The sequence below is a fragment of the Triticum aestivum genome, chromosome 3B (genome assembly GCF_018294505.1).
Source record: "Triticum aestivum cultivar Chinese Spring chromosome 3B, IWGSC CS RefSeq v2.1, whole genome shotgun sequence".
In the NCBI taxonomy this organism is placed as follows: domain Eukaryota; kingdom Viridiplantae; phylum Streptophyta; class Magnoliopsida; order Poales; family Poaceae; genus Triticum; species Triticum aestivum.
The window spans coordinates 241,632,245-241,645,605 of record NC_057801.1 but is presented as its reverse complement, the minus strand read 5'-3'; the positions used below and the strand labels follow the sequence as shown (position 1 = coordinate 241,645,605).

The 13,361-nt window shown below is 42.5% G+C and overlaps 1 protein-coding gene across 3 annotated transcripts; it reads left to right on the top strand.

Annotated features, from left to right (window-relative positions):
* Positions 1-2,889: 2,889 nt before the first annotated feature.
* Positions 2,890-7,274, top strand: LOC123069526 (uncharacterized). Of its 3 annotated transcripts, none has more exons than XR_006432605.1 (3): positions 2,890-3,016; positions 3,144-3,495; positions 3,613-7,274. XR_006432605.1 is itself a non-coding variant. In XM_044492403.1 (3 exons), the coding sequence occupies exons 1-3, from the start codon at positions 3,310-3,312 to the stop codon at positions 7,033-7,035; spliced, it is 327 nt and encodes a 108-aa protein (XP_044348338.1). In that variant the 5' UTR covers positions 2,905-3,309; the 3' UTR covers positions 7,036-7,274. The 3 variants fall into 3 exon arrangements, 1 of the variants encoding a protein (XP_044348338.1); XR_006432606.1 differs by having other exon boundaries at positions 2,905-3,495; positions 3,613-3,663; positions 6,951-7,274; XM_044492403.1 differs by having other exon boundaries at positions 2,905-3,495; positions 3,613-3,663; positions 6,946-7,274.
* Positions 7,275-13,361: the final 6,087 nt, after the last annotated feature.

Here is a 13,361-nt window from a genome sequence, read left to right as displayed (position 1 = left end):
ATGACGCGAGAGCGATGCTTGCTTGCGTTGAGTTCTTCTTCTGCTTCTTCGATCAGGGGATAGGTTCCAGGTCGGCAGCCTGGGCTAGCAGGGTGGATGTCGTTTGAGTTTCTGTTTGTGTTTCATCCGTAGTCGGATGTTATTCTTGTATGATGATGTTGTATTCGTCTGGCATTGTATGCCTTTTGTATGTATCCCCATCTATTATGTAATGTTAATGTAATGATATCCACCTTGCAAAAGCGTTCCAATATGGGGGTCTATCCTTGGTGGGACCTTCGAGTTCCTTTTGGATAGGGTCGCATATTGGGCGTGACAGTTTGTTAGGAAGCAATTACCTCTTTGCTTTCGGTTCTACACCGGCTCCCCGAGGCAGCGCCGGTCTCAGTCTCAACGCCGGTCTTGATGCCGGTTTGAGTCTCAGCGCCGGTCTTAGTCTCAGCATCGGTCTGCGTGTCGGTCTCAGTCCCCGATGCCATCGGTGGGCCCAGCAACAACATCGGTTGATCATCGGCAAGGCTAAAAAATTGGTCTGCCGCCCGGTAGACGTCGTCGCAATCTCCAGAACCCTGTCCTTCATCGTTGCTAGCCATGTTTCCTATGATTAGAACTGGTCAATTAATTGTAGACCTAATAAAATGAATAATGACATAAAAAAGGCCTATTGTTTTGTAGGAACATTGACTCCTTCCTGGTCCGGCAAATCCCGGGCACTCGATCTATCTATCTATCTATCTATCTATCTATACCTCTACACCTATATCTCTCCCTAATAATAAAGCACGGATCGGGTCTTCGGGTTCACCGTCGCGGCGTTTTTTAAAAAAGTTCTTATATTTTTCCTTTATTGAACCCGCAATCCAGCTTACCGAATATGTGCGATGTGACCCAATGAATCCGGCCCACCTAGGCCGAGTGAACGAACTAGCCCTAGCGCTGTGGGCCAAACGAACACAACCCATATATCCCATTTGAGGCAAAAATATTTGCTTCTACGGGGCTCGAACTCAAGATCTAGCAAGAAGAAAATACCGGCACAACCAACTGAGCTAACCTATGCTATTAGTACAAATAGCGATTGCTACGTTTATTAAATAGTCCCACATCGCTCTGTTACATCTAATCTACCCAATTTATATACATGTTTGAGTTTTCTGGATATCAGCAAGTTATCTTGAAGTCGTGATAAAAACATGAGGAAGAAAAGGGAGGCTAAATATAATGGGAAAGTGAGGCAAACGAGGTTATAGAAGAAAGAAATAAGGAAGGAAATCAGAATCCTAATATAGCAAGGAAAGGACACGAGGTCTTAGAGAAATAAGGAAGGCAATCGGAATCAGGGGAGACATTCTAATCTGATTTAAGAAGAAGGACACGAGAGCGTCAGCGGAATCCTTGCAGGTGGCCATGGTAGAGCGACAGAGGAAGGCAGGGGTGGGGGATATATTAGAGCATTGCAAAGCGGCATGAGATGTGGGTGGAGGCTCACCGGCCATGGCTCTTCAATCTACCTTTGGTAGTAGGTTCACGTGATTTATTTCAGCTGGTCAGCTACCATTGCATATCAGTAGGTCCATATCCACGTGCTTGCAAAATAAGTGTACCTGAATATGATCTATCACCCCATTTGCAATTTTGTTTTTGTATCTGCTTATATACAGGTTCATGAAAGGAGAGCAATTTTCCCCATGAGATGCTACTCTCAATTTTGTGTTATAGTTTCAGATCAAGCAACTGTCCCGGTAAGCAATTCCCCATGTCCGGTGTTACTGGTAGCAGGAGAAGGATGTTTGGGTCAGAAGCAACAGCGGTAGCAGCAGATGGGCGGATGTTGCGGATCAAACTCTGGATATTCATGATTGAAATAAGAAAAAAAAACTAGAAAACAATATATCCAACAAGAAAAGATTGAAGCTGATGGTAAATTTACGAATTACTAGAAAATAACGCATTGCATTATATATTCGCCAAGTAAGAATAGTTTTTGTTGTGTGCAGTTTTTTTTTCCTTCAAGAAGCTGTTATTTTATCAATCTTATTGCTACAACATTCTTATATATATTATGACACCGAAATTGAAATAAGAGTTTTCTCTCCAGCTTAACTTTTGTCGGGGGAATACAAAGGCTCATATACTACCTAAAGGTAATCAATATATAGCTTGCATGTTCCATCGTTAAATACATTTGGAATAAGCATACAGTCGTGTTAATATTGTGCACGTGTGAACAAATGAAATTGCGGTATCCAATTCTGAAGACTCATGTCATGAAGATTATTAGTAAAATTAGATTCATGTAATTTTCTATGGTAAAGGACTCATCCATTTACCTCATTACTTTTGTTTTCGAAAGCCATTTACCCCATTACTTTTGGTATGATAACTGCTAAGTAAATACGTTGGAATTTAGCTCATGTTGACATGAATTATTTTTGGACCAGTTATTATCTTGCATAATCAAATTTAATCAATCTGATGCAGCACCACTTCATTAAACCTGATTCATTATTAGAGTGATGTTTGTTGATATGCCTTATGATAATATAGAGACATGTAAGGATTTTTTTTTAACCCGTTGCAACGCACGGGCTCTTTTCCTAGTACCTACCTATACTAATTACAGACTCCCAAGAAATTACCACGTTAATCAGTAATTAGGAGCCGTTAATCTGGTGGGTCCAGATTACTACGGTGTAGATTCGACTAAAATTTTGCTTTCGTTGTGATAAAAAAAGGCTCCAAAGCCTAAAACACGATTAGCGATCTTTTATCTCTTTCATTCACGTAAAAGAGCTCCAAAGCAGTCCACCTAAAACACGATTAGCAATCTTTATCTCTTTCATTCACGACAAAGAAACTCTATTTATTAGCGTAAAAGAAAACTCTATCTATTCATCTATGTCTCCTTCCATATAAAAATAAAAGGAAAAAAAACATGTCGCCTTTTCTTCAGCCCCGAGCAGCCGCGCCGCCAGAGCTCGCGAACCTTGCCGCCACCTCGACTTCTCCGTGTCCGGTGCGCCACCGGAGCATCCGTCGCCTGCCGGCGAGCTCACCAGCGGGCAGCAGCCGCCCTCTCTTGCCGTGCCTTTTTCCCGTCCTTCCCTGCTCCTTTCTCACCTCTCTCTGCCTTGCCTCCACAGGGACATCGGGATGTCGCCGGCATGCGGAACGAAGCCGCCCCAAGTGGATCCACGCCCTCCGCCATCGCCCGCTCTCCCGCCGTCCTTCCTCACCTCGAATTGGTCGCGCCGGTAGCCGTCGTTGCCAGATCCTAGCTTGGTCGCCCGCTGGAAGATCCAGCACCCTATGCCTTGCCACCTCGCGCCTCTCACCGTCGAGGGCGGCAGGAACGACGGAGTCATGCATGTGTCGGCTCCTATGTGGTGCGTGCGGAGCCACCGGCTCGCGGAACGGCTGCAGGCCTGGAGCGCGCCCTGCCTCGAGCGAACGCATGCATGGTTGGCGGCCGAGACATCAGAGGAGCTTCAGCAGGTGGCGGTGATCCAAAATTACTCCTTCCAGTACAACGTTCCCGAATGCAAAGTGTCCCTTTATTCCCCCTGCCCAGCTCCAATCTTGACCCTTCCATGTTTGATGTAATGTGTACAGAGAAACAAGGCTGCCGAGCCAAATTTGCTGAACCAGGCTGCCAAGTTTGAGGTAAAAAAAACTCAGCAGGGAAGTATCTATCCTGAATTTTCTGCACTACATAAATTTACCCATAGAATATATCTCTAATAGTACCCTGTCGAAAATGTTAGTGCTATTTCTGCAATTTTGCAAGCCAAATTTGTGCCAAGTGCATTGCTTAATATATCTCTAATAGTATCTGTCCATTGCTATTTCTGAGATCTTCCATCAATTTCTATTACAACAGAAAAATGGTCTCTGTCACATATATAGCATGCACTAGGAAATCATGATTCATGGGCAGCTGATATATACAATGGTTGATAACAATTACTTCAGGGTCTCCATTCTACTATTTTTTACATACTCAACAAATTTGTGACATCTGATCTGGTAGAGAAAACAGTCCGAGATATTCCGTTCTTACCTACACATAATTCCGTATTGATGACTTAGCATTCAACATGGTTCAGTTTCTAGCCTGTATACATTAGTATTATTATGAGCCACCTAAAAAGTTTTTCGGCTTTTAGTGTCAGTTATAGTCATGGACTGGGTACAATTCACAGAATAAGAAAATGTATCAAGCATTAATTTTATATGCGTGAAGCATTTTACAATTAATTTATACTATGGAAAAAGCATTCATCAGCTAGCTGAACGAACAGACGTTGTATGACAATGCGAATAAGCACACTAAATGTCACAAGTCATAGTACTTCCAAGCTATTTTTACAAATGCATTTCACTGGACTATGTTCTGATTACCTTTTTCTTAAGCTTCAGAAGGTTATTTTGGATTGAAATGACAATCTGCAACTTTTCACCTTTTTTAATAGTATTGAGGACCAAATTTAGAAAATTCTAAACGGGTGGTGAGTTCAATCAGGTGAAAAATTGTAGGTCGAACATGAAAGGATGCACATTCGTTTTTGAAGTTGAAAATAACGTTTCATGAAGCAAACTTGAGGTATCAATCAAGTCTCACTTTTTTTATTTGTATAATTGGTTGACATATGAGATGCCTTAGGCTGTCTCACAGTGATACTCATGATTTTTTGCTGTGCAAAAAAATATAGTATACACCAAGAGTTGTATAAATCTGTAAAGGGTAACATACCTGCAGTACAAGAAATTCTAAGAAGTAAATAGCATCAAAACGAAACAATCGTTGCTTTTTTTGGATGGAAATAGGTGAGACCTATTAAGCAATAATAGGGTTAGGAATGATGGTTGCTGATAACTATACATTTTTATGGATAGTCATATACCTGGATGTCATCCTTCAAACATGAATACCTGAATTCTTATAGAACATAAATGATATTGTTTAGTTGTCCTTTCTAGAGTCTCTTTTGCGTCATGGTATATCTGTTATCGAGAATGATGCTCAGAAAATTCTTCGTTCCATGCCAAATGACATTTTGTTTCGACTCGATAACACCAGGTAACATGGTGGATGTCGCAACACACAACAGTTAAAATGTAGCGACATAGAGATATGAAAGGGCAAATCATCTTAGCTATAGTGTATGGACCAAAGAGCATTGATTAATGATGCTGAGAGCTCTTGACGCATTATCATCTATCTATAGCTTTCAAGGACCAGTAATTGTACGATTGTATCATGTGATTAGTACTACAAAATTGACAATCTTTGTGTATTAATATCTTAATTCCAAGATGAATTGGAGAAGGGAGTCTGCTCTACGTTTTCTAATCTATCAGTCAATGTGTAAATCTGGTATTGATGTACAGTTATTAGTAAGAAAGATTTCTTTTACAGATATAATGCTAATGATAGGAAGCGCGGTCTAAAACTGCTCTGGCTGGAGTTGTATGCTTTGTGACTGAAGACTAGAGCTTGGTGTCATGGTGACTTGCAGCCACTCCTGATGGTCCTGCCACCCAGCTTTTACTCTCCCGAATTTCCTTATTTTCATATTAACACAGCTATTGGGGTCAATCTATGTTGTTTACTGCTCTAATCAAGCTATTGCTAGGATTCCATGTTTCCTACATTGTATTATACTGATCATTAGTAATTCAACCTACATTGTATTATACTGGTCATTAGTTGAATGTTGATTCTGTGATGATCTTAATACATCCATGGCTGTTGAGGAAATAGGGAAAATGTATAAACTGGTGAAATATCACTCATTAACCTCCTCTTAGATTTGAGCTAAGATCATATGGGTTCGGCCGTGCATGTCCATACACAGTGCATCGGGTTAATGTGCCTGAAGCGTAAGGACTCATGACATATTGACGAAGTGCACATGTTGAGTTAAAAATGTGTACATTTGTTTTTTCTGTTACGAAACATTCGACGATGTTTTGCTTTGATCTTAATCAAAATGCTACAGAAGCAAGTCAAGGTTTAGTTACTGTAATTTTACTTACTGCTATTCCACTCTGTTCTCTACAAAGAAAAATAAATTATGGATAAATTGCAGTGATAAGCTATCAATAAGAGACGTACATTTACTTATATTGCTCAATATTCAATTGATCGACTAGTTTTTAGTTACAAAAGTGTGATGTTTCAAAACTGAAAAACGAACTATTGGTTTAGTAATTAATTACAAAACACAACTAAGCATGGAAAGAAGTGGCTACTTGTTTTGGCGTCACCTACTTATGTAATATTTGTTCCTGTATGCACATTTCTTTCTCTTTTCCAGTTATGTGACATGATTGGCTGAAGTTTAATGCAACCCTCGAAATGTTTCTTGACTGAATGTTTTCTTTATGAGGTTGCATTCGTGCAAACAAAAAAATTCATTGTGCTAGATTGGCCTGCAGGTAATATCAATGTAATATCTCTTATGAGTTACGATAGATGTTCTCAGTCTATACATCTTCCATTGAAGTACTATTTTTTGTCTCTCACCGATTTGTGGTACAACAATTAGCAACATCAATCTAATCTAATCAAATAAATAGAGGATGCAAGTAGTAGATATTGGATGTAGTTATAATACTTTAAAAGACTGGTGTTGCTACCTTGAGAACTTCTGCAAGTTGTTCTCCTATATGCAAACATATAATTAACATCATATATCCGTACGCAGATAGATGTCATTTCTTCAACTGTGCCTGGCCTCGAAATTACTGATCTATGTACGTGGAGAATAAAAGATAGTTTGAATGTGCAGCTCAATTGTAAACCATATCTATTTGGACCTTCAATGTGTGGATTATATATCATTTGATATTTATGACAATGAGTGAATGCTTCATGCATTAGTATATTATACTGGGCTTTTGATTCAAATACGAATTTCTCCAACTATCTTTTGTGCCCAGTGTAGTCTCTTCCTCAACGCTGGGGAGTTCGGATGGTTATCAGAATCAATTGGGGCATGCTCTCAACAACATCACTATTCACATGGTTGAGGTGGCAGAGCAGCTAAGCCAAGATGGCGACCTCACCCTGGAGATGGAGGCAAGCCGCAGAGGGCCTTGCTACGGCATTGTGAAGGAAATCAATAATTACTTATTCCCAGTTTGTTGTTTTATAATCAGTAGCACCTATATTTACTCAATAAACGAGAAAGTCCGATGCATTGCTCATGATCCCATTTTGTGGGGTTGTAATCTTGATGAAGAAAGAAATGTATATTTGCGCTGTAAAATGTTTCTTTGCCCTTTGGTGGTCTAGCCATGCAAAACACTCAATTATTAAAGAGCATATTTTCTCCTTCGTACTACACAACATATGTTGCTTTACTTTGGTGTTAACCAAACTCTTCTCAACTGAGCTGAGAGCATACCGAATTTAATAAAAAAATCCAATACTGATTTGATTCAGAAGCATTTAGGAAGTGCACACAATTTATGAGCACCAGATGGATGTTAATATCATGGCAATGCTCAAAGAGTATTATTTAAATTTCTTCAATTGCATTCATGTGATAAAAATTTGGAGTTTGTTTATGATGATATTATTACTAGCCCGTGCAGGTGCACGGGTTGACGACTAGTATGTCCTAGTTTGTAGCACAAGTCATGCCGAAATTCACGGAAAATTTCGGCACGACCTTTGCTAAAAAGTGGACAAATCGAGAACCTGAAATTTGCCAGAACAGAAATGAATCAACATTCTGTCAAAACATAGGCCACTCAGCTTCATTCCCTGGAAACAACAAAGCCACTTGGGCACAATCGAACCACTTCAATGAAAAGATAAAACATGAGCAAACACTATTGAGGAATTTGCATATGACATGGCCACTTCAATGAAAAGATATAATCAACAATAATGGAATATGCAAATGAACATCAATGACATATATCATATAAAAACAATCTTGTTTTTTGTTTACATAGCAACAATTAGTTTGACCAAGTTTTTGAAAAGAAAAACAATTCTGTATTTTGTTTATAGCTAAATGCCATAGCTACTGTTTTTTATTTGTAGCTAAATACTTTTGTTTTTTGTCTAAAGCTAAAAGTCTAGGAACTCCATTTTCTCTAACCCTTCTGACCTCACCAAAATTTCCACAGCAAGACCTTAGTACCTACACCCAATTTCTTCAAAAATATTCAGGTCCATAGTCCAAATAATTCAAATTTCATTTGAATGAAATTTGGAACAAATTCAGGTCCGTAGTCCAAATATTTTTTTATAGCTAAGTGTTTTCTGTTTATAGCCTCTGTTAATTTAAATCTAAATGCTACTATTATTTATATACTCTCTATTAGTTTAAAGCTAAAAGGAATTACTGTTTAGGCATTTTCATAAAAATTGCCCTAGCTAATTTCCTAAAAAAATTGCTAATCATTTTTCCTAAATGCTATAAAATGCCTACTGCCCTAATAAAATCTAGGGTTCATATGAACACCTAGGGTTCATATGAACATCAACACAGTATCAACATATATATGAATTGCCCTAGCAGAGAGAGAGGAGGGTAGGGGACAGGAGAGGCAGAGCCTTACGATCGGCGGCGAGGGCAGGCTCTGGCTCGGGCGGCGGCTGTGAGGTCGAGGGCGGCGGCGGTGAGCTCGAGGGAGGCGACAGTGAGGTCGACGATGGCCTCGGGCGGCGGCTATGAGGTCGAGGGCGGCCTCGGGCGGCGGCGGTGTGGTCGAAGGCGGCAGGCGGCGGCGGTGTGGTCGAAGGCCGCCTCGGGCAGTGGCGGTGTGGTCGAAGGTGGCAGGGCGACGGCGGCGATGGAGCAGTTGGGGGACATGGGGGAGTAGAGAGGCCGGGATTTGAGTCAAACTAGCAGTAGCGCGTTTTGCCGAAACGCGCTATAGCTAAGATAGCTATAGCGTGTTCCAGAGAAATGCGCTACAGCTATTCCTTTCTGTTTTATTTTTCTTTTTTTTGTTTTCTTTACATTTTCTTTTTTTCATTTCTCCTTTTTCTATTTCTTTCATTTTCATTTACTTTTCTACTTATTTTTCTATTTATTTTCTTTTTCATAGCAGTAGCGCTCTACAGCATAAACGCGCTGCTACAAAGTTTTTAGCAGTAGCGTGCTTCTGGGAGAACCGCTACTACTATTCCTAGCCTACCGGCATTAGTGAGGGAATTTTAGTAGTAGCGCTTTTCTGTGAAGACGCGCTACTGCTAAAACAATGGTTGTAGCGTGGTTTTGCAACAAGCGCTACTACTAAGTAGCGCTAGCGCCGAGTTTTGACCAACGCTACTGCTATACCTCTGTGTATAAGGTTTTCCCTAGTAGTGAATGATGATTTTACACGTGGAAAATCCCCATTGGCCGGGGTCGTTAATGGGTTATCGGATCCAAAACCCGACCCGATAGCTTAACGGCGTTCCGTTACGGTGGATGCCATGTGTCAGTCACCCTTGACGAAAGCACTTCTGTGACGCGCGATTTATCGTCATGGAAGTGGACACTTCTGTGATGATAATTTTGGTAATGTCATGGAACACTTCTACAACAGCACAGGTATGACTATCTGATTCTGTCATAAAATCGTCATGGATGTATATGCATGACAAAAAATGCGACCTACTGTGACAAACACGTATCATCACGGAAGTGTATTTTTTTGTAGTGTGACCCACAAGTGTATAGGGGATCTATCGTAGTCCTTTCGATAAGTAAGAGTGTCAAACCCAACGATGAACAGAAGGAAATGACAAGCGGTTTTCAGTAAGGTATTCTCTGCAAGCACTCAAATTATTGGTAACAGATAGTTTTGTGATAAGGTAATTCGTAACGGGTAACAAGCAATGAAAGTAAATAAAGTGCAGCAAGATGGCCCAATCCTTTTTGTAGCAAAGGACAAGCCTGGACAAATTCTTACATGGAGAAAAACACTCCCAAGGACACATGGGAATTATCATCAAGCTAGTTTTCATCACGCTCATATGATTCGCGTTTGTTACTTTGATAATTTGATATGTCAGTGGACCGGTTCTTGGGTACTGCCCTTTCCTGGACAAGCATCCCACTTATGATTAACCCCTATTGCAAGCATCCGCAACTACAAAAGAAGTATTAAGATAAACCTAACCATAGCATAAAACATATGGATCCAAATCAGCCCCTTACAAAGCAACACATAAACTAGGGTTTAAGCTTCTGTCACTCTAGCAACCCATCATCTACTTATTACTTCCCAATGCCTTCCTCTAGGCCCAAACAATGGTGAAGTGTCATGTAGTCGACATTCACATAACACCACTAGAGGAAAGACAACATACATCTCATCAAAATATCGAACGAATAGCAAATTCACATGACTACTTATAGCAAGACTTCTCCCATGTTCTCAGGAACAAACGTAACTACTCACAAGTCATATTCATGTTCATAATCAGAGGGGTATTAATGTGAATAAAGGATCTGAACATATGATCTTCCACCGAATAAACCAACTAGCATCAACTACAAGGAGTAATCAACACTACTAATGACTCACAGGTACCAATCTGAGGTTTTGAGACAAAGATTGAATACGAGAGATGAACTAGGGTTTGAGAGGAGATGGTGCTGGTGAAGATGTTGATGGAGATTGACCCCCTCCCGAAGAGAGGATCGATGGTGATGATGATGGTGATGATTTCCCCCTCCCGGAGGGATGATTCCCCGACAGAACAGCTCCGCCGGAGCCCTAGATTGGTTCCGCCAAGGTTCCGACAAGTGGCGGCGGTGTTTCGTCCCGAAAGCTTGCTTATGATTTTTTTCCAGGGTAAAACACTTCATATAGTAGAAGATGGTCACTGGAGGCCTTCCAGGGGGGCCACGAGGCAGGGGGCGCGCCTAGGGGGGGGGCGCACCCCCACCCTCGTGGACAGGGTGTGGGCCCCCTCTCGTACTTTCTACGCCCAGTATTTTGTCACATCCCTAGTTCTGGTATGCTCAAGGCTAGCTAGTCATGTGTGCATCATGTTTAAATTCCATTTTAATTTGAAATGGGGATTTGTGAAACCCTCAGAATAATTTCTGGAAATGACCCAGATAAAAATTGCTCCAAAAAGGTCCAAAAAATGTTCATGTTGCTCTCTGAAAATGTTGGACAGAGATAAAAATCAAACCAATATTTTCACGAGCTCATAAGTATTTATTTTGGGCATTTGGAATTAATGCAGTAATTATTTGCTTTGGATACATATTGTTATATATATATAAAATATTGTCCAAAACTTATGCTAGTTGATGAGGAGCTCTAGAATAATACCACTAGCTCCTGCAAAATTTGGCATAAGGAAATAAAATGATTTAGTATTTTTATTAAATCAAAACAAATGTTAGAAAATACAAACAAAAACAAAATAGAAAAAAGGAGGAACTACCTGGACTTACCTGGGCTACTTGCTGGCCTGGCACTATGCAGCCAACCGGCCCAGTTGTGCGGCCCAGCCCACCGCAGCCACCACCGTCTTCAACCTCCTGCCAGTAGGCAGGAGGGCGTGTGCCCGACGCGCACGCGCATGCGTCCCGGAAACCTCCTGCTTCCCGCCGCTTCTGGAGGCCACTAAGGCCGCCACACAGCACCCTGGACCCCTTCGACCGCTCCCCTCTCTCCTTGCCTCGCCTCTCTCGCTCTCTCTCCCGAAGCCGAGCGGAGCCATCGCCGCCGTTCGCTGCCGCCACGGCTACCGCACCCCCCTCGCCCCTCCGTCGTGCCCAGAAGCCCCGCCACGTCGTCCGCCACCTCCCTGTCAAGCCACGCGCCTCGGGAGGCCCTGGAGCGCCTCCATCGACGCCGTCTTCATCTCCGGTCGCTGGAGATCGTCTTCGCCGCCCCGCCGACTCCAGCCCTTCCCCGAGCTTGCCGTCGACGCCGTCGAATCCGCAGTGAGCCTCTGCTCTGTTTCCCTCTCCCCATTCCTCCGTTCTCGCGCCGTAGCCCCCTTCCCCCGCCATGGCCGTAGCTCCTTGCCGCCGATCTTGTAACCGTCGTGGCCATAGCCACCGCAGCTGGCTCGTGAGCACGTGGTCGAGATCCTGCTGCCCCGTAGCTACCTCCTGTGCCCTCTGTTCGCTCGAACGCGAGATTCAGCCCCGCGCCCGCGCTATCCCGTGCTCCAGCCGCCGCGAAACCTCGACGCCGTCGACTGCTCTGGCATCCCCACGGCCAGATAAGACCACCATCTGAAGCGCCTCATCGCGCTAGTTCCGTAGAGCCCAAGAGCGCAAGCTCTCGTGGCCGAAATCGCCCGACCGGCGAGCGCCGCTGTGCTATGCTTAGCACTGGCGATAGCCGCCGACGTGGGCATCATTAGTGGCTAATAACCAACTAATTAACCCCTCCAGTGACACCGACAGCTGGGCCCCGCACCTAACTAACTCTGGGTTATTTTCTATTTAGATTACTTTATAATCCAGTGGGACCCACGCGTCAGGGTTGACTTGCTGACGTGTCTGTTGACCTGACCCCTCCTGTTGGTGACCTAGACAGCATTGTGTGACTGACCAGTGGACCCCACTGGTTTGGTTTGACCTGGTCAGCCGCAGTTGACTTGCTGACGTCACAGTGAAGCAATGCTGACGCAGTTATTAATTTTCTGGTTTTAAAATAAATCAGGAAATTCCAGAAGATGCTATAAACTTCAAAAAATCATAGAAATTCAATCGTAACTCAGATTGAAATAAATTATATATGAAAAATTATCAGGAAAATTCAATTTGTCCATCTGTACCTGTTTCATGCATGACAAACCAACCTAAACCTGCTGTATAGGTGAAAACACATGAATGGCATTTATAAGAGCTTATTTGGATTTGCATTTGAACACTTGGTTCAAATGGACTTCATTCAAATAGAATGCTAGCTGCATTAGCTCAACAACATCACATCTTCATGCCATGTTCATGCATCATATTGTTGCATATGCTTATGTATTGATTGTCGACACCGTTCCTTCCTGATAGGTCCTGCTCCGGAGACCGTTCCAGAGTACCTGTCTGAGGAGCAGTGCCCCCTTGTTGATCTACCAGGCAAGCAAACCCCCTTGTTCATTCCGATACAATCCTACTCTCTCGCTCCTGCTCTTAGTTATTGCATTAGGACAACAGCGATTCAATTGCTACTTTGTGCTGCGGTAGTTGAACCCATTCCTCTGCATGACCTGTCATTGCCACAGTAAATAGTTGAAACCCACTAGCATGTGTAGGAGTTGATTGAGCCATGTCGTGTTCCTACCATGCCATGCCTGCTATTGCTTAGAGTTGTGTCAGGTCTGATTCATTGGGAATGAATCGGAGTGTTACGATATGTTCTGGTGCTGAGAGTGAAGT